Source organism: Dermatophagoides pteronyssinus, unplaced genomic scaffold (assembly GCF_027571235.1).
Source record: "Dermatophagoides pteronyssinus isolate colony J.1.1.1.1 unplaced genomic scaffold, Derpt_VIB-CSIC_2022.12 sq0007, whole genome shotgun sequence".
Classification (NCBI taxonomy): domain Eukaryota; kingdom Metazoa; phylum Arthropoda; class Arachnida; order Sarcoptiformes; family Pyroglyphidae; genus Dermatophagoides; species Dermatophagoides pteronyssinus.
Window position 1 is genome coordinate 1,891,989 of NW_027461531.1, and position 20,636 is coordinate 1,912,624.

General features: G+C 27.2%; 2 protein-coding genes and 1 long non-coding RNA gene across 6 annotated transcripts; 2 read left to right on the forward strand and 1 right to left on the reverse strand.

Annotated features, from left to right (window-relative positions):
• Positions 1 to 2,634: 2,634 nt before the first annotated feature.
• Positions 2,635 to 3,742, forward strand: LOC113790201 (uncharacterized). The gene is made up of 2 exons (XM_027339835.2): positions 2,635 to 3,310; positions 3,390 to 3,742. The coding sequence occupies exons 1-2, from the start codon at positions 2,642 to 2,644 to the stop codon at positions 3,447 to 3,449; spliced, it is 729 nt and encodes a 242-aa protein (XP_027195636.2). The 5' UTR covers positions 2,635 to 2,641; the 3' UTR covers positions 3,450 to 3,742.
• A 3,285-nt stretch (positions 3,743 to 7,027) lies between these two features.
• On the forward strand, positions 7,028 to 20,372 carry LOC113790217 (uncharacterized). 4 transcript variants are annotated; one of them, XM_075820775.1, is made up of 7 exons: positions 7,327 to 8,708; positions 11,939 to 12,298; positions 12,416 to 14,242; positions 18,195 to 18,629; positions 18,690 to 18,915; positions 18,991 to 19,283; positions 19,383 to 20,372. In XM_075820775.1, exons 1-7 carry the CDS (start codon positions 8,579 to 8,581, stop codon positions 19,856 to 19,858), a joined length of 3,747 nt encoding a protein of 1,248 aa, XP_075676890.1. In that variant the 5' UTR covers positions 7,327 to 8,578; the 3' UTR covers positions 19,859 to 20,372. The 4 variants fall into 4 exon arrangements, with proteins under 4 accessions (XP_027195559.2, XP_075676890.1, XP_075676889.1 ...); XM_075820774.1 differs by having other exon boundaries at positions 11,939 to 12,289; positions 18,042 to 18,629; XM_075820773.1 differs by having other exon boundaries at positions 7,330 to 8,708; positions 18,042 to 18,629.
• On the reverse strand, positions 14,767 to 15,756 carry LOC142645164 (uncharacterized). Its single transcript, XR_012846332.1, has 2 exons — positions 15,182 to 15,756; positions 14,767 to 15,102 (listed from the first exon to the last, which is right to left on the reverse strand). It is a non-coding gene; the product is annotated as an uncharacterized LOC142645164 (long non-coding RNA).
• Positions 20,373 to 20,636: the final 264 nt, after the last annotated feature.

Here is a 20,636-nt window from a genome sequence, read left to right on the forward strand (position 1 = left end):
TCTTCAAATAGATTGAATGCATCATCATAATTGATTTTGATTGATTCAAAGAAAAAACAAAATCTCAATTCCAATGTTAATGTGATGAGGCTTATTTCAAACAAACAAAACAAAAAATGAAGATAATTTTGTTGATTTCAAATTTGAAATTATTCTCATCGAAAAAAAAACATCATCTTTCGAAATGTTATCGTAGTCATCATCTTCATCATAATCATGTTTTATGCTAATCACCTAACGAAAATGAAAACTATTTGAAATGATGGAATTTTGTTTGTTTTTATTATTATCTGCTTAGAATTATGATAATGATAATATCGGTGAAGAAATGAAACGTATTTTTTCAACTGTTAATTTTAATTTTAGCATTTGACACTTGTTGTTGTTATTATTGTCAACAAACACACACAAAGACAAAACAAACCGAACATTAAAAAATTTATTTTTATATTTGAAAACAAACAATAATGATATCAAAGAAAAGAAAGTTGTAAACAAATTATTCCAGAAAAAAATTAAATAATAGTGATGGCTATTACTATGAAAGATGGAAATTTTGAAACACCACTATAGTGAAGAAAGACCACACCATAATGGTAAACTTCTTTTTTTCTTCTGAGTTTAGAATAAACATTACATAGAAAAACAAAAACATCAATCCTAATCTATGTATGCAAATTTATTTTTCCTGAAATTTTCCTTCATATTAAACAAAACAACAACAACAAAAACATCAGACAGACATTAGACAGGTAGTCAGGATTATGATGATTATGACATGAATATGAAAAAAAAGAATTACAACTAATCCATGATGACATGTGCGACAATTAGTAAAATGTCAAACCGAAAAAAACAACAACAAAAAATCTTTTTTTGTTGTTGTTGTCAAATAAATACAAGTTTCATTTGGCCTGAAATCAGACAATTAAATAATCATCATAGATGAAGAGCCAAAAAATTGAATCAATTGAATTTTTCCGAAAATGGGAATACTTTGTGTTTTTTTTTTATTGATATGAAATTCTCAACATTTTTTCATTCATTCAATGAATAAAAGAAATAAAGTTTTTCGTTTGTAGTTCATTTTCTCTTATTTTTGGCTTTGAATTTAATTTATTTTCTTTTGATCAACGACAATGATGAAAAATTTGTCGTTAATTGTAACGTTATATTATAATTAGATCATGATTGTTGAATGATGATTTTGAAAAAAAATCGATAAATTTAAAGAATTTTGTAAATATAAAAAACGCGAAAAAACATTTCAAAAATGATAATGAAAATGATTAATGACTTTTGCATTGAGAAACTAAATGAAATTTTTTTCATTAACTTTTTTCTATGAAAAAATATTTACTTTTAACATTTTTCAATATGTCAAACCATTTGTGTTTATTTATCAAATTGTCAATGATGAACCGTTGGCATTTATTTGCTTGATTGCCCGATTATCAACTATTCTGTTTTGAAACTAAAACTTCACATATGAAAAGGTATCCACACAAAATTCTACAATTAATTAGAAATTAAAAAAATAACTTTTCTTATCAACATACTCATGAGATAATTTTTCCGAAGAATATTCTCGAATTTTATTCTCACAACACTTAATTGATTTTTTTTAAAAAGTTTTTTGCCATAAAAACTATCATGTGTTTTTGTCGACCATTTACTGTGAATAAAAAGTTATTAAAACATAAGAATACCCGATAATAGATCGAAAATTTCACATTTTAATTAACAAGGTTAAATTTATTAAGCGTTTTTTCTAGTTCATATAAAAATAATTATTGTTCGGTTTGATCATTTTCAGTCAAGCATTACAACATGATAGTATCATAAAAATGTTTCTTCAGATAAAACGTTTTTATTATTGTCAATTGAAAGAAATTATGCAGCCAAAAAATCCAAAATTTAATCTTTGGAAACATCGTTATGAAACGGCTGTCATGATTTTCTTTGAATTGCGTATAATCATCTGTTTAATTATACATTTTAATGAAAATTCATTTAATTATTTATGTCTAGATCCAATATGTTATATTGTAAATAAATATAAACCAAATCTATACCAACAATATCTATTTCTAATGATGGGTCTACCTGGTTTAGGCCTCATTGGTAAATATGTTTTCCATTTCAATGAAACCGATTCTTGGACATTTCAACTGCCATACGATATTGTTGTACGTAATACGGATCATCTAAAAAAACAAAAATATTCACTAACAGAACAGAAAAACATTTTCAAACAAAAATATGATCGAAATATGGAAAAATATTCATCGAATAATCTTTTATCAAAAAATTTAGCAGCTTGGTTTTGTCGGAATTGGACACAGTTATCATATTGGTTTAATATGGAACATATCAATAGACATTTAGCGCATGAAAATCGGATGAAAACATATTTATATTTCTCTGTCGAATGCCAATTATTCATCTGCAAAACATATCAAATTATCGATGTCATTATGTATCAAATTAATATATTTCTCGGTAAGAATTTGATGTCTGTTCAATTAAAAAAAAAAATTATGGAAAAAATTTAAATTTAGGAATATCGATTACATTGTTTGCCATATTATATTATAAGATAATCATGCAAGAATATAATATCGATAAAATATGGCAACATATGATTCTATTTGTTGAAGTAATAACGACGAGCAATATGATTATAACCGTATTACAGTTAGGATTCTTTTTCGGATTGTTTGCATCATCACCAACATTATTAAAAGCATTTCAACTTAGAGATTATGACCGTACATTATCAATGGCAAGAAAATATTGTATAAAATTAACACAAATGATGATCAATGAAGGAAAAATTGATCCTAACATGGCAAAAACATTTGTAATGGATCGAAAAATATACAATTTTCTCAAATGGTTTGTGTTGGAACATAGTCGTATCTGTGTGGTCACAATGAATGCTTGGCGCGGTCAAATTAACAGAAGTTTTCTTATTTATTTCATTATCGGTATTCCATGGAATGTTCTTTGTGTTTCAACATTGATCATGAATAATACGTTATCGGGATTTGATAGATTTTTTATATATACACTGACAATCATTCATAGTGGAATAACAATTTTATTAATGGAAGCATTGGCTCTTCAAAGTAATTCTTTACATCGTCCTGCAAAACATTTAGTACCGATTATACAGGGAATACCGGGAAAAATTTCTATTTGCACAAAGGCAAAATATGAAGATCTTTATGCCCGTCTTATGCATGGTCCAAGATATGGACCAAGATTGGCTATGATTGGTGCCGTTACACATTTGATCATTTTTAATGTAGGTATTAATTGAACAAATTCAATCAATTTGTTTAAAATTTTCATTTTCATTTAACACAAATTAACCAAACATATAGATGATTGGAATGTATACTGGTTGTTTTATATTCGTATTAAGTCACATTCATTATGAATAACAAATCAACCCGAAATGATTGAATCAATAAAAATATCAATCAAGCATACTGATATCGATTATCTATATTTTTTTCTTCAAAAATTCTTCAAGAGTTTATGGATGAAAAATTAACGCAAACAAAACAGAAATTTCTTTCCTTTAAGAATAAATAATTGAATAACAAAAATTTCATCTAATAAATAAAATTGGATCGACAAAACAACAATAAACAATTTTCTATCAATTGTCAAAGAGAAAAAAAAATTCCATCATTCTATTGTTTAACGATATTATTGCAAAATAATTATCATTTTTTTTCTTCGGGGAACAAAATGAGATATAACATTCGTCATAAAAAATTTAATATTTTTGTTGTTGTTTTGTCTGATCAAAATAACTGATTGTTTAGTTTAGTTTATATATGTGCTGCAAGCAAGCAGAAAATTTCATTTTTTTTCTATTCATTCAATTCAAACACACAAACATACACAACAACTATTGACAATAAACAAACACATTTCATTTTGTTTTTTTCTTTAATTTTTGTTCCAGAAACAATAACTAAAACAAAAACATTAAACGAAACCAAAAAAAAAAACACCACAAAGTACAAACGAGCATTTATTGTTTTTTTAATATACATGTGTAGAAATAGTCTACAATGGTGTGTGTCAGGCGATTGATTAATTTGTTCAAAAAAACTTTTGGTTTTGTTTTGTTTTTTGTTTTCGTTTCCTTTTTTTTCCATTTAAAATCTACAAATTTAAAAATGTTTTTTTTAATCAATATCTATATAAAAGTTTAATGGCACCATCCTCTAATGGTGTTTTATTGATGTTGAAAATCAATTAAATTGATTAATCATCATCAGCAGCAGTAATATTATATAATCAACAGATATCCCTATTCCATCATTTTTGTTATTGTTCTATTTCCTTATTTTATCATTTGTTTTCTTTCGTTATAGAAAAAAAAGTTGTCATATCGATCTAATATACACAATAATAATGAATATTGATCCAAATTGAAAGAAAAAAAATGGAAAATGATGAATCCAGAAAACGAGAGAACATGTATGATATGTTTTATACATTCAAAAATGGTAGTCATCTGATTTATGATTGATATGAAAGATCATTTTTTTGCTCCATTATTTTATTTCATCTTTAAATAATGGCAATTTTGTTTATATACGGTATGTGATGTAAAGTTTTGATGGATGACAATAGCCGCAGGGTTTTCGCTGAAAAACTGAATAAGATTGTTGGAAGTGAAAATGAAGTTTTTTTTTGAGAAAAAACTGGTTACAACAAATGTAATTGATGATCACATTGAAAATTGTGTCATCAACATCGGCATCAATGTTGGTTATTGCAATTTCGATTTTTTTTCTTCTTCCATTTTCAACAAACATTTCCGTTATTTTTCATTCTAGTCATTCGTTTTCTGTATTTTTATGCGAAATGAAAAAAATATATTTTTTTCTTGGATTTGTTTTTTCATATTTGCTGTTTTTACTTTATCATTTATTTACAAACAACAACATTTATGAATGTTAGCTCTGTTAATGTTTTTTTTCTCGTTAATCCTGTCGAAATCTAAATCCAAATTTTGAAATGCTTGCTAGGACACCAGGAAGATCATACAAAACCCATACAAGATCATATCATATTTTTTTTGTTTATTGAAAAAAAATCATTTCCATATAATCCCTGCTGGTTTAACATACAATATGAATGTCAAACGCGTATTTAAGCATATGTGAGCTGATTACATAATTTTTCTTCTTTTTTTTTTGCATTGACATAACGTGTAATATGAATTTTGATTAAAATAAATTTTTTTATTTTTTGGAAACTATTGATACTGAACGGATGGCAGTAGCGATGCAAACAAAAAAAAATTGATAAGATTCAAATTTCACGCCAATATCATCATAATAATGATGATCATTATTCAAATCATCTTTTATAAAATTTCGGTAAAAAAAATTCAGTCGAATCGAAGATCATCAATTTTGTCGTCGTCGTCGTCATTATCATTTTTGTTGCTGATGTTATTATCATTATTATTATTATACACCTAAAATTACTATTCATTTTTGATTGATAAAAATCAACACCACACTGATAATAATAATAAAAAACTTGAATCATCATCATCATTAATTGACCATATGATTGATCAACGGTAATAACAACAAGGGCCATTATCGTCATCATCATCATTATTAACATCATCACATCCTGGAATCAAATATTATCTGATCAAAACAAACGCAATACGAACTGAAAAAATGATTGATTCAAAATGATGTGATGGCAAACAAAAAAATATGAATTAAATAAATGAATGAATGTTAGGTCTTTTATTTACATCGATATCCGTTTGTAAATACAAATACACAAAAACGCCCAACGCCCATTTTTCATTCTAATATCGATTTCAAAAAAAAGGAAATTGTTATAAGATATAAGAATAGAATGAAGATCGATTGATTGATCGATTGATTATTCAATCAATCAATCAATTTGATTAACCAATCAACCAATAAGTTTTTTTCTTTATTTATTTTCAAGTTTTTTTCATCCAAATAACAATTGTTATTGATATTATTATTTTGCCTATTCTAATATCGTTTATCAATTGAGTTTGATTAATTTATTTACGTTTGAAATATAGTAATTAGTTATCAATACTTTTTATCTTTGTATCAAATCTTCTTCATCGATAATTGAAACGTACGTATCTTTCATTTTTGATATCAGTTGAAAACAATCAGGAAAAAAATCCCAAATTTGGTGAGAAAATTTTCGTTTTTTTTATTTCTGCAACCGTAAATCTTATTTGAAATCCCGATCAAAATCAAATAACCGTGTGATATTTGAATTTAATCTTGTGTATGTTTGTTTGTGTATGGTTTGGCTATTGTCCATCTGTGGATCAATGAAAAAAAAACAAGAAAAAAATGAAAAATCGATTTTACTTTCATTTTTTTTCATCCAATATCAAAAAAATCAAAAGTGAATCTTCCAATGATTAAAATGATGATGATGATAATTGGATTGAATCGAAGAGTATGTGAAAAGAATGGAAGAGCAATCATTGGAAAAAAACGTATTTGAACCGAAAAACAAGAAGAGAAAAAATGGCGAAAAACAAGAGAAAGTGAAAAAAAAAACATAAGAAAAAAAAGCTTTTATTTCGACTTGAATGAAATGAGAGTCAAGATGATCATCTTGTATACAGACACATAAGAAGAAGAAGAAAAATCCAAAAGACGTGAAACCATTTTGTACGTTTGTTTCAATATGTGTGCGTGTGTGTGTATGGATGGATGTATTAAATTCATTGTTTGAATCATCTTTTGCCATCATCATATGGTGCGATATAAAGGATCACCAATTTCTCTTTATAAACAGCAAAAAATAATCAAGAAAGAAAGATAAAATTCTCTTTGGTCCACAAATATGTATGGAATAAAATGAAGAATGAATGAAATGAAATGTTCCAATCCAATGAAACTTTGCTTTTGAAAAAAATCAACTCTTTCTTTTTTATTGTTCATTCAATGATGATGATTAAAATTTCTTTGTTTTTTTCTAATTCATTCGGGAGTGATGTTTGAAATTCATCATCATCATCATCATCATCATCATCATCATCTTTGTTTTTAGTTCTCACTAAATTGGTGATGACCATCATCATCATCAACAACATTATCCACTGAAAAATCATCTTCACCAAATACTTTCATCAGTAACCGACATCAAACATTATTTGATCATTGCGTGCCATCATGTCATTCAGTTATTATTTTTATTATAATTTGTACAAATGAATGCGTCGGTGTACAAATGAAACAAAAAAACAAAAAAACAAAAAAATGGTGTGTTTCAACAAATTTCCAAGTTTGAAAATGAATGATCCACAAAACAATGATAATAATAATGATGAGCATGTTGTTCTTTCAATTCGAATAAGTTTATGATTCATTCATTTTTTTCCAGTTATTGTTATTGTTGATCATCGTCATTAGGAGAAAAAAAAATCTACTTATTTCTGTTGTTTTTGTTCACTATCCAATTGTCTTTGTGTTCCAACATGTTTTGTTATATGTAGCATCGATTGTTTAAACGCGTGTTTATGTGCGTGTGTGTTTATATGATGATGATGATGTGATTGTAATTTCTGTATCTTATTGTATTAATATGTCCTAAAACATTAAAAATACAACATCAATATGGATAATCTTGAATGAATTAAATCTGGATTATCTTTATGGTCAACATTGTAATTATTTTAACTACAATAATAATCACATCTAAAATTATCACAATCACATATAACACGTCAAAAAAAATACCGCAATTGTTATTGACCAATAAAATCCTATTATCAATCGTTTTTATATGCAGGATTTTTTTTCAAATCTCTTCTGTTTTGTTTCGAATTGTGTACATTATGACTAATGTTTTTTTTAGTGCAAGTTTTTACTTTGTTTTCGTTTACATCAAAACATAAACCCACCTCTAAATGTAAAATGCAAAACCGGAAAGATATTAACAACCAATTCATTAATATCATAACAACTATAATTTTATTCATTTTTAAAATTTTATAAAATTCACTTCATCACCGGAAAAAAACACTTTAATGTTTATCATCATCGAAATCAGTGTTATTTGTGGTCACCGGTTAAAAATAAGGAGAAAATCCCTTTGGAATTTATAAATCAAGTTGAAAAAATCTTTTGTTCAACCAAAATAAAAAATAAAAACTAATAACCACTATAAAAGTTGAAGATTTGAAAAAAAAATCAAATCCGTTTTTTCTGAAAAATTTATTCAACAAGAAAATTTAGTAATCTGTAAATGCATCATCATCTTTAATAATCGTAGCAATCATCTTATCATATCTTGTTAGCTACACACACACACACACACATACATCAAATTATCTATGAATGAATTGATGTGGATCGAATTGAATCGGATCAACAACAACAACAACAACACCAACAAAAAACATTAGACGAAAGAAAAATTTTACATTGGTCATCACCGGTGAAAAATAAAATTACGGCCATAATATTATTATCTGTTTATAACAGAAAAAACAACACACATATACACACAGACAAATACCATGTATGACGCCCAAATTCGATCGATTTTTCGCCACCGCCATCATAATCATCATCATTATCATTATAATAGACACCATTTTAGAATGGCACCAATAAGCTCTTGGTTCATCGTACTACTTATATCGATCAGTAAGTGTTTTTTTTTCTATCGAATATTTTAAAAAACAAAATTCTTCATTACGATCTTTGTTTTTTTTTCACATTGATAAGAAAAAATAAAAGATTAATTTATTTACTAAAATTAAAGACTTTATTGTCTAATTTAGAATCACACACACACACACACACATTCGAATAATGAAATCAAATTTTTTTCCTCGTTTTATTATTTGATCTGAATTTTGGATTTTCTTTTGGAATCTATTTCTAAATCATCGATACTGCCTTGTGCGAAAGAAATACATCAACAGCAACTAGAAAAAAAATGTTCTCAAAATCCATCATATACATTCCATTTGGTCATCATCTCATCATTGTGTCATCTAAATTTAAATATTCAAAATTGAAATTATTATGATGGATTAGTTTCACATGGCCAAGAAAAAATGAAAAATAATAATAATTTATCAAAATGAATTGATGTTTGATGAACATGATTTCATTTCATTTTTTTATCATCAAATATTTTCGAAATTTTAGTAATAAAAAATTTTCAAACAAAAATATGCTAACATGAAATGAAACATTGAACATCTGAATCTTGATTAATTAAAATTGTATTAATTGAAATATTTGTGTGAACGAAAAAAAAAATCTGCTTCCTTTTTATGATGATATGCAAATGTGTTGAATGAAATTGATTGAATGAAAGGTCCATCATCATAAAAGTGCATGATGAAAAAAAATTTCATTAAGCTTGAACAATATTCATTTGAAAATAAAAATGTGTGGAAATTTGTTTAAATTGAATTTCTTTTTCTCCCAAATTTTTTTCGCTTATCAAATATCTTCACTTAGATCATCACAAAAGATACGATAAGTTCAATTTACTCTGTTACAAACAACTCTTTTTTTTTGTCGGATTTGAAAGTTTTTACAATTTATTTAAAATGAATGTTCGATAATCATGTTTGGCAGTAAGAAAAAAAAAGATGAATTGAAAAATTTAATTAGAAAAAATTTAAAATCTTTTTTTTTGTACTCTTCATTGAATTATATTGTTAATTTCAATTACAGTTATCGAATTTGCTTTCTAAATTCTTATTCGTACTTCAAAAAAAAAAAGATTAAAATAGGATTAATAATGCCATCATCAAGGTCATAAGTGGAGAAAAAATCAATTCAATTTTTTTTTTGAAGAATTAATTCGTTTACAAATAAAAATGTAAAATATTTTCCTAATAAAAAAATCCTAATCGGATCATATCATAATCAAGGATTCCATCATTAAAAATTTAAAAAAAAATCAGATCATTACGAATGGAATTTGTAAATTGTAAATAATGATTATCATCATCGATGATGAAATAATGATGATTTGGATCATTATTGGTCAAACAAACTAATATTTTTTTTTACTTTAAAAATAAGCTAAAATTTTTACTCAAATAAACAAATATCATAACCATATGGCTTTTATGGTAATAACAATTTATTAAAAATTGAATAAACAAATGAAAAAAAAATTCAATAAATTTTTGGAATAGAACAACAACATCAAAATGAATGATGAAAGTTCATTGTCACTGAAAAGTATCATTATTATTATTATTTTCGTCTACATCTAAAAATTGCCAGTCTTTTGGATATCGGTATTCGCCAATTTTGAATACAAATACATTGCATTCATCAAACAAACAAACAGACATTATTATTATTTCGTTTGTCATTTGTTTTCTTTAAAAATTTGTTTCATTGTCATCGTTTTATTTATGCACATGGAAATAGATGAATGAATGAATAGGATAGATTACAGATTGTAGTGATGTGTGGTGTCCATCACATTCCATCAAGGATCAGTTCCATTTTTCACTTAGTTTTGATGCTCACGAAATTTATCGTTTTTTTATTTTGCTATTTAGTCATTTGTTGTATTCACCATTTTGGGCTAAACATTAAATATGGATCGAAAATTTTGTTGTTGTTATTCTTTTTTATTTCAATGCCAAGATCCAGAAAAAAAGGGATCATTTTTAAGCTTTGTTCAAATTTCAAAATCTTTGAAATAGATTTTATTATCCATATCAAAGTTTTCTTTTTCAATGCAAACATTGGAAATAAATAAAATCAAGAAACATTTAATCATTTTATTTAAATTGTATACATCTTGACAATCCGGATGAGCAGATGATTATAATCCATATGTCATTTATGTGTGCAATAGTATTTCATTGAATTTTTTTATTTATTTTAATCGTATTGTAATGAAACAATTAATTCATAGAAAAAATAAATAATCTCAATGATCATCTTGAATTTAATTTTTAATGGCCATTTATTTTGACATCAAGTTACATACTTAATCTTAAGACAATTAAATTGAAATTTTTCAATTTTGAGTTTAGAAAATGTGCAAATTTTCAGAGTTTGATTTACAAATATTGATTGAAATATGATTCAATTCAATTCAACTCATTCATTTTTCTATTCTTGTCCATTAAACTTTGAGCAATCAAATAAACAAACAAACAAATAACAGATAGAATAAAATGTTTCAAAATTCAAGTAATTATTGGCCATATGGCCAGACAATAATAAAAATAATTGAATGAGAAATTTCACTCTTTTTTCATTTCAATTATTTTTCAACAACAACAAAAAAATTCACTTACAATCGATTGTGTATATTAAATTTTATTCATAAAATATGACAAAGAATAGATAGAAATTTTCATTGTGATGCAATAAACTTGTTAGAAAATTTTCAATATTTACATTTATGTAATGTATTTGGCAATTGAATTTTACCTGTCATTTTTCTTGTAGTTTTTTTTCGTATACACAATCAAATGATAATAGTTTGATGATTTGCTTTGGGATCAATTAATTGTTTTATAATTTTTATTGATTCACATCATTGTTTTTTTTGAATGATGTTCCAATTATCATTATGTAATCAGTTTTTCATCAAACACAAACATACAACAACAACAACAAAAAACATAAGAACGTTAATATGACCCGATAATCAGCGAATGTTTTTTTTCAAATTTTATTTTTTTTTGCAATAAAAAAACAATTTGTATCAGGCAATTCTTTGGAACAGATGTCATGCAATTTTTTTTTGCTTCTCGCACAGGTCACACAAATTGAAATCATCAAAGTTTTTTTTTCAAGAAAAACAATCATTTCCATTGTTTATATTCAATTATAATCAATTTTTTCATTTGTTTTTATTTGTTGTTATTTAAAAATCACAGTTTCGCTTGGAGCAGTGATTGATTGTCGGCGACAACAGCAACAACAACAGCCATCGTCAACAACAATAACGAAGCGTTCATCATCATCAAAATTTGTCGATGAAAATGATTCGATTGATTATTTTAATATAAATAATAATAATAATAATGGTGATGAAATTGACGAAGAATTTGATGATTTTAATTGTCCGGAAAAATTTGGTTATTATCCGGATGAAAAAAATTGCTCAAGATATCATCTTTGTGATCATGGAAAATCTCGACTAAAATCATGCGATGATGGATTAGTATTTAGTACGATATTGAAAACATGTGATTGGCCTTACAATGTACATTGTAATCATGGCAATGGTGATAGAGGTTTGCCATTTATTATAATTTTGAAATGATTTTTCTCAAATCGGATTATTTTTTTCTTTTTAAAATCTCTTTTTTTAATATTTTTTTATTTGAAATTTATCAAATAATTTATCAAAGGTGATTTTGTAGGAAAACATCTTCGTTTACGTAATAATGGTGATGCGGATGACAAAATTAATAATGATGATAATAATATTGATAAATCGTCGAAAAATCGTCGACAACCAGTATTGTCAAATGAAGCTGATGATAGCTATTGGCTTGGTCGTCCAAATAGTGATCTATTGGCTTATTTGGATGATAATGATAATAATTATCATGATATTCATCATGAAAATTTTCAGGATTTTGATATTCCACGACGAATTGTTACGAATACAAATCGTGTGCAGAATGGCGAAATAGAGAACAAACAAATCGATGATGGCGGACAACCATGGTTTCAGAATGTAAATTTTGAGCAACGTCGACCAATGACAACATCATCACAATCGACTACTTCGGCTAATCAACGCGGAAATCAAGGTTGGCGTAGCACTAAACCTGTTATTAACACCTCAACAACACGTACACCAACTTTATTGCCTCGAAAAGCAGTAAGTTCCAGGGATAATATCGAAAATGAAGAAGATTTTCTACTTACTGATAATGGTGCTCATCGTCGTATTCCGGAAAATGATCTTGGTGATTATCGACGAAAACCACCGAAAAATGATCGCGATAGTTATCGAATTGTTTCTTTTCAACAACCAAATCCAATAACAACAAATGATCCACAGACAACTACGACTACAACAAGATCACAACCGATTTGGTTTCAACAAACAACACCACCACCAACGACCACAAGGCAAACGGCAACACAAATTGGATCACGGCCTAGACATCTCGGAACTTCTGTACGACGCAAAGTTATTCGCAAAAAAATTATTCCACAAATTACGACAACAACTTCAACAACGTCAACATCGGCACCAACTTTTAAAAATGTAGCCGATTTTTGGAACAATAATGATCCTTGGAAATCCTCTCGTTATGAATCGAATCAACCAACTTTGAATCCAACAACCGTCAATCCAAAACCTATCGGCTCAATTCGACGAACCATACCGAAATTTGAAAATCGACAACGTTTTGAACGAAAGCCTGTACTACGCGATGAAAGTGAAGATGCCAATGAACGAATAAACGATGATGATGAAGATGATGATGTTGTTGCTGGCAGAAATTTTGTTTACAATACTCCCGAGATAGTACGAAATAGAAATAATTCAAGTCACCGCCTTGATAATGATTTATTAATACCGAAAAATAAGGTTAAAGATGTTTCAAATAATATCAATAATAATGTAAGATTTCGACCGACCACTGCAAGGCCTTCGATAAATCAACCTGTAACACCATCAACTGTAACAACAACAACTAGTAATAGAAATAATAATCAAAATTTAAACAATGCATTCGATGCTGGTTTCCGTCATGCAATATTGCCAATAAATCGTCCAATTAGTTCATCATTACAACATCAACCACCACCGCCAAATATTGCTACCGATATTGAATATGAAGATTTAGAAAATGATGACGACGATGATGATGATGAAGATGTTGATGATATTAGTGCCAATGATGATGATAATAACAACAATAGTCGATCAAATAGTGAAAATAATAATAATCAATCATTGAATAATAACAAAGAAATTGTTGTTCGCTATGATGATGATGCTGACGATAATCATCATCAAAATCATCATTTGGATACAAGACGACCACAATTTTCTACAAATCAGCAACAGTTTTCAAACAATACGAACAACAATCGTTTTCAAACAACAACAAGAAATATTGCATTACAATCGCCAAAATTAACAAGATTATCTAATAATAATGAAAATATCAATACATTCAATCCTAATCGACGATCAATACTAAATGATTCAGGTAAGATTGATCATATTTTTGAATGATTTTTTTCTCAATAAGAAAAACTTACACGAACATATCTTAATAATGCAACCCGAATACTTTTATAAATACCACTTGATACAGTTTGCTAGATTAGCTTTCTGCTATTTTTCCTTATTTTCTGAATTTTTAAATTTTCTAATCTTATGATATGAATAAGAATAATTACACTGTTAAAAATGGTATGACTTTATAAGTTCATAAAGTGGAAGTGTGGACTTATAAGTTCACATTAGACCAAGTGAACATATAAACTCACTTTAAGGAATTGTGAGCTTATAACTTCACTTTAAGGAATTGTGAGCTTATAAGTCCACACTTCCACTTTATGAACTTATAACTTCACTTTAAGGAATTGTGAGCTTATAAACTCATACGAGAACGTTGTGAGTTTATAACTTCATACGAGAAAAAATGTGAGGTTTTTAAAATAAAAATAAAAACCCCTATACGCAAGCGTTTTTTTTTTTTATTAAAAAAATCTTGATGCGCAAGTGAAATTAAATTAAATTATTGAAGTTTTTAATTATTTTTCATTTAAAGATATATTATTAATTATTATAATTATTAAACAAGGCTAATAGAAATTTATCAATAGAAATCGGCTCAGGAACATGAAAAGAGAACCCGACTTGGTTTTCATTGTTCGATCCATCTTTATAGATTATGACCTCGTGATCAAATGGACAAATAAAGTAAATTAGAATCTTTGCATTCATTCGACACTTGTCGGCATTGAAGTTGAGACAGATAGCAATCGAACATCCCCAACATAAATGTCATTCTTTCTCAATCTTAGCTTGATTCGGTGTTATTGTAGGTAGTGATAAAAAATACTTAAAACAAAACCAATGAGATTAGGAAAAAACATGGAACAAGTTAGACATAAACAACAATCATATTCAATGAACAAACCTGATAACCAAATTTTGTAAACGAACCACACTTAACAAAAATAATGAATAACAACTAATCGAACAGTAGTTTAAATAATCAAAACAGAACCCTAACAGCTAATTTCAATTATGAGGGCGCTCGTCGCCTCCACATGAATTCAAAATTTTTCAAAAAAATTTTCCAAGTCCAAAAATCCAATTTTTTTTTGAGTTTGTAATTTGAAAAAATAAAATAAAATCAAAATTGTGATTTTATAACTTCACTTTAAGGAATTGTGAACTTATAAACTCATACGAAAAACGTTGTGAGTTTGTAATTTGAAAAAATAAAATAAAATCAAAATTGTGATTTTATAACTTCACTTTAAGGAATTGTGAACTTATAAACTCATACGAAAAACGTTGTGAGTTTGTAATTTGAAAAAATAAAATAAAATCAAAATTGTGATTTTATAACTTCACTTTAAGGAATTGTGAACTTATAAACTCATACGAAAAACGTTGTGAGTTTGTAATTTGAAAAAATAAAATAAAATCCAAAATTGTGATTTTTTAACTTCACTTTAAGGAATTGTGAGCTTATAAACTCATACGAAAAACGTTATGAGTTTATAACTTCATACGAAAAAACCATGTGAGTTTATAACTCCATTCATAAAACATTATGAGTTTTTAATTTTAAAAAAATAAAATTAAATCCAAAATTAGAATTTTTAAAGTCATACGAAAAACGTTGTGATTTTATAACTCCATACGAAAAACGTTGTGAGTTTATAACTTCATACGAGAAACCATGTGAGATTATAAGTCCATTCGAAAAACATTATGAGTTTTTAATTACAAATAAAATCCAAAATTCGAATTTTTAAACTCATACGAAAAACGTTGTGATTTTATAACTCCATACGAGAAATAATGTGAGTTTATAATTTCATACAAGAAAAAATGTGAACTTATAAGTCCACACTTCCACTTTATGAACTTATAAAGTCATACCATTTTTAACAGTGTACTTGGTCGCATACACACAGAATATTTAAGAAAAAAAAACACATAAATATACCATCAAAAAGATGTGTCAATTTAGTGATATACAAATATTTCATTTCTATTCATGTGCCATTCATCATCTGAATTGATTCGATATATGTTTATTGTTTCGATATTATCCATTTTATATTGTCCAGTTGGTTATGGAAAGAAAATTTTAACAACAACATTACCAACAACAACAACAACTACAACTCCGACGACTCTTTTATCGATAAAATCTACAAAACCTACAATGAAACCACAATTAGAATTATCTACAATCAGCAATGAAACGAAGGATAAAAAATCTAAAGTTTCAATCACGATTGGAAAACCAAAAAAACTAAAGCAAAAATTACCGGCTGTCATAAATAATAGTACGAGACAAATTCGAAAAGTATTGGAAAAAGTTCCATTACAGAATCAGCCAAACAAATTAACAACCAACAAAATTAAACGACAAGAATCAAAGATTCGGAAACAAAATAACACTATCTTGATTGAAAATTCTAAACATGTTGTTACATCTTCATCGACATCATTAATAAATAATACTGATGTTGATCATTCAAATAAAAATGATAGTAATAATCATAGTAGTAGAAAAACTATCAAATTAATTGGCAATAGGCCATCAACGATACCACGAATAAATGAATCGAAAAACATAACGAAGGGAAATAATAATTCATCTTTGTTAGGCATCAATCATATAAGCGGAAATAATAAAACTTTGGAAATTAGTGCACGAAATCAAAATAAATTTGTTGATTCGAATAGATCGAATAAATCTAAATCAAAAGATAGAACAAAATTGATACAACCGAAAACGGATAATGATAATGATTCACGACCAGTTGCAAGATTTTTTTTCGGTTCGAATCAAGGCCGAAAACGATTTCAGATTAATGTACCAGATAAGGAATGGCGAACATTTGATGATTCATCACAATCCTCCAAATCATCAAAATCATTACCACCATCAACATCATCATCATCCTCATCAGTATCATTACGGGCGCCACCATCGCAACGAATTCTAACATTCATACCAAAATATGAAAATTAAAATTTAAAATTTATTAATCTAATCTGAGGGATAATTTATATTTTTGAGTCAAAATCAATTATTTTCAATTAGTCTTGAATTAGATTTTCCAATAATTGGAATTCCATCATTGGAAATGAGCTTAAGTATTTAAAATAAATTTGGGATTATATATATCACCTTTATCATCATCGATATATGTTCGGATACACAATTTGTTTAATCAACAAACAATGGTTATAATAGCAAAAAAAACTAATGAAAAATAATAATAATAAAAATTAGTTTAAAATGTAAAATGACAATTTCCCTATCACTCTTGTCTTTCGTCTTTTTTTTTGTTGTTTCAATTTTTTTTCTAAATCTTAATTTAGATTTTAATGAGGATAAATGAGAATTACATCTTTCATCCTTGTTTTTTCATTCATATTTTCGACTTTCTTCCCTATTCCCGGCATCAAATCGGATATGGCGAAAACACTCCCCCTACACGCACATAAATACACAATAAACATTCATATACTTTCTTTACTTAATAAAATTAATTTTTCTCAAACTAATTTCAGTAATTTAAAAATAAGGAATATAAAATATTTGCTTTCGTCATATATCAATTCAATTGATTTCTACTTATGTTATATATTAATTACTAAAAATCATACTAACGAAAATCTTTCTTTATATTTCTATTTCTTTATCCATCACCAATTTTTTCTTCACATTAATTCTTCATTTTATTTGAATGCAAAATAAATTTGAAAACAAAACAAAAATAAAAAATAAAAAACATTTTGTGTAGCAAAACGTATCGTGGATCTGACATTGAATAATCGACAAATAACTCCCTTGCATCTATCAAATCAATTTTTATCATTACCACCAACAATAAGACAACAACAACAACAACAACAACAGCCATTTATACCTAATCCAATTCCATTTGTAACCATAGTAGGTCCATTGCAGAGTAATCCAAAAAATAAGGTCAGCAACAACAATAGATCAACAGCAATTCATAATGCATTCACAGCAACAAATCCTGAATCACCATTATATCGTTCACAACAATTTTTATCAGATCCAAATCAATTATCAAATAACTGGCAATTATTTGATAATACAAATCCTATTAATAAATTTATAACAAATAAAAAACATCCAAAACAACCAATTATTATTTATCCTAATAATAATAATAATAATAATAATAAACAACAAACAAACAACAATCATAAAGTATTAAAAAATGAAAAACGTAAAAATCCTTCATCATCATCATTAATTAGTAATAAGAAATTACTCAATGGCAACTATACTCGTGCTAAACGTTGTATACCGGAAAGATGTCAGCCACCAGATTGTCGTTGTGGTGGCCTCGATATTCCAGGTTTGATTTTTTTCTTCATACTTTTAATGTTCTAAAATTTGAAATATTTTTTATTTCCAGGTGGTTTTAAACCTAGAGAAATTCCACAACTAGTTGTGCTAACGTTTGATGATTCGGTGAATGATTTAAATCTACATATTTATCGTCGTCTTTTTGAACAAGGACGAACAAATCCAAACGGATGCCCAATTTCAGCAACATTTTATGTTTCACATGAATGGACCGATTATTCACAAGTACAGAATCTATATGCTAAAGGCCATGAAATTGCATCACATTCAGTTAGGTATGTTTTTTCAGGATTCATCCAATTGTACACATGAATGAATCAATTTTTTTAAACCTAAATTTCCAATTTTAGCCATAGTTTTGGCGAAAAATTTTCCAAAGAGCGTTGGCTTGATGAAATTTTAGGACAAAAAGAAATTCTTCATCTTTACGGTGGTGTTGATCCGAATGAAATTCGTGGAATGAGAGCACCATTTTTACAGACTGGTGGTGATACAATGTTTGAAATGTTACATCAGGCAAATTTTTCCTATGATTCATCATTACCCGTTTATGATATTGATCCACCATATTGGCCATATACCTTAGATTATTCTATTAATCATGACTGTATGATTGAACCATGTCCAAGTAATTCCTATCCAGGTAAAAAAAATCAATTTTTTAAAATAATCTTTTGTCAACAAAATTCATTCAATCATATTAATAATATTCGAATACAAAAAAAATATATTCTATTATTAGGATTCTGGGAAGTTGGTATGGTCATGTGGGAAGATTTACGCGGTGGCCGTTGTTCAATGGCTGATGGCTGTTTTAATCCATCAGATGAAGATGGTGTTTATGAAATGGTTAAACGAAATTTTCTTCGCCATTATACATCAAATCGTGCACCATTTGGAATGTATTTCCATTCAAGATGGTTTCTAACTGAACATAATATGAATGGTTTCATTAGATTTTTAGATGAAATGTTACAATTAGATGATATTTATTTGGTTACAAATTGGCAAATGATACAATGGATGCGTAATCCAACACCATTAACACATATGAAAAAATTCAAACCATTCGGCTGTGATCATATAAGAAATCGGCCACCATTATGTAAAGCACCACATACATGTAAAGCACGTTTCCGCAGCGAGATACGTACATTGAAAACATGTCAAAAATGCCCACAATCATATCCATGGACAGGTAATAATGGCAGCGGATAGATTGAATATTTTTTTTCAAAAAAATAGGTCAATAGGTTTTTCCATTCTTAATATATCGATATTGAATGGAAATTTTTTTTCAATAAAAAATTCCAAATAACCAATCAATAAATGAAAACGAGTCTCATTAAAAAAAGTGTGATTTTCAAAGTCAATTTGTTCGCGCGTGCTTAAACACATAAAACATATAACACGAACAACATATAACTGTAACACATATACAAACGTATACACACGAACGCACACACGTTACTCTCATCAATCATTTTTTTTTCAACATGTTTTCCATGATTCTGGAAGATTTATTCATTTAGCATATCGAATATTTCATATTTTTTTTGCATATTCGGAGATTTTTTCTCTAGTTGTTATAATCAATTATGACAGCTTCTTATAATATATCATCATTCGATAGTATCGTTTTCTGAAACGAAACCAAATTTTTTTATACTTTTATTTTAAAAAAATCATAAATAAAAATAAAAATCCATCAATAATGAAACAAACAAAAAAACGATCGGAACCGGTAGTAAGCAATACACAAAACCAAATACGCACATACACACACACAATTTTTTACCGTCTGTGATTTGCATCACCAAAAAAAACAAGAAAGAAACAATGAAAATTCAATATTTACATAAGCTTACAACATTTTTTTTTGGTTGCTTCCGATTCATAAACAAAATACATTTATTGAATCTATTTTTTGTATGCCATTTTTAAATAATTTTCTTTTACAATGAAAAAAATCATGATTGTCAATTCTTTTGAATTT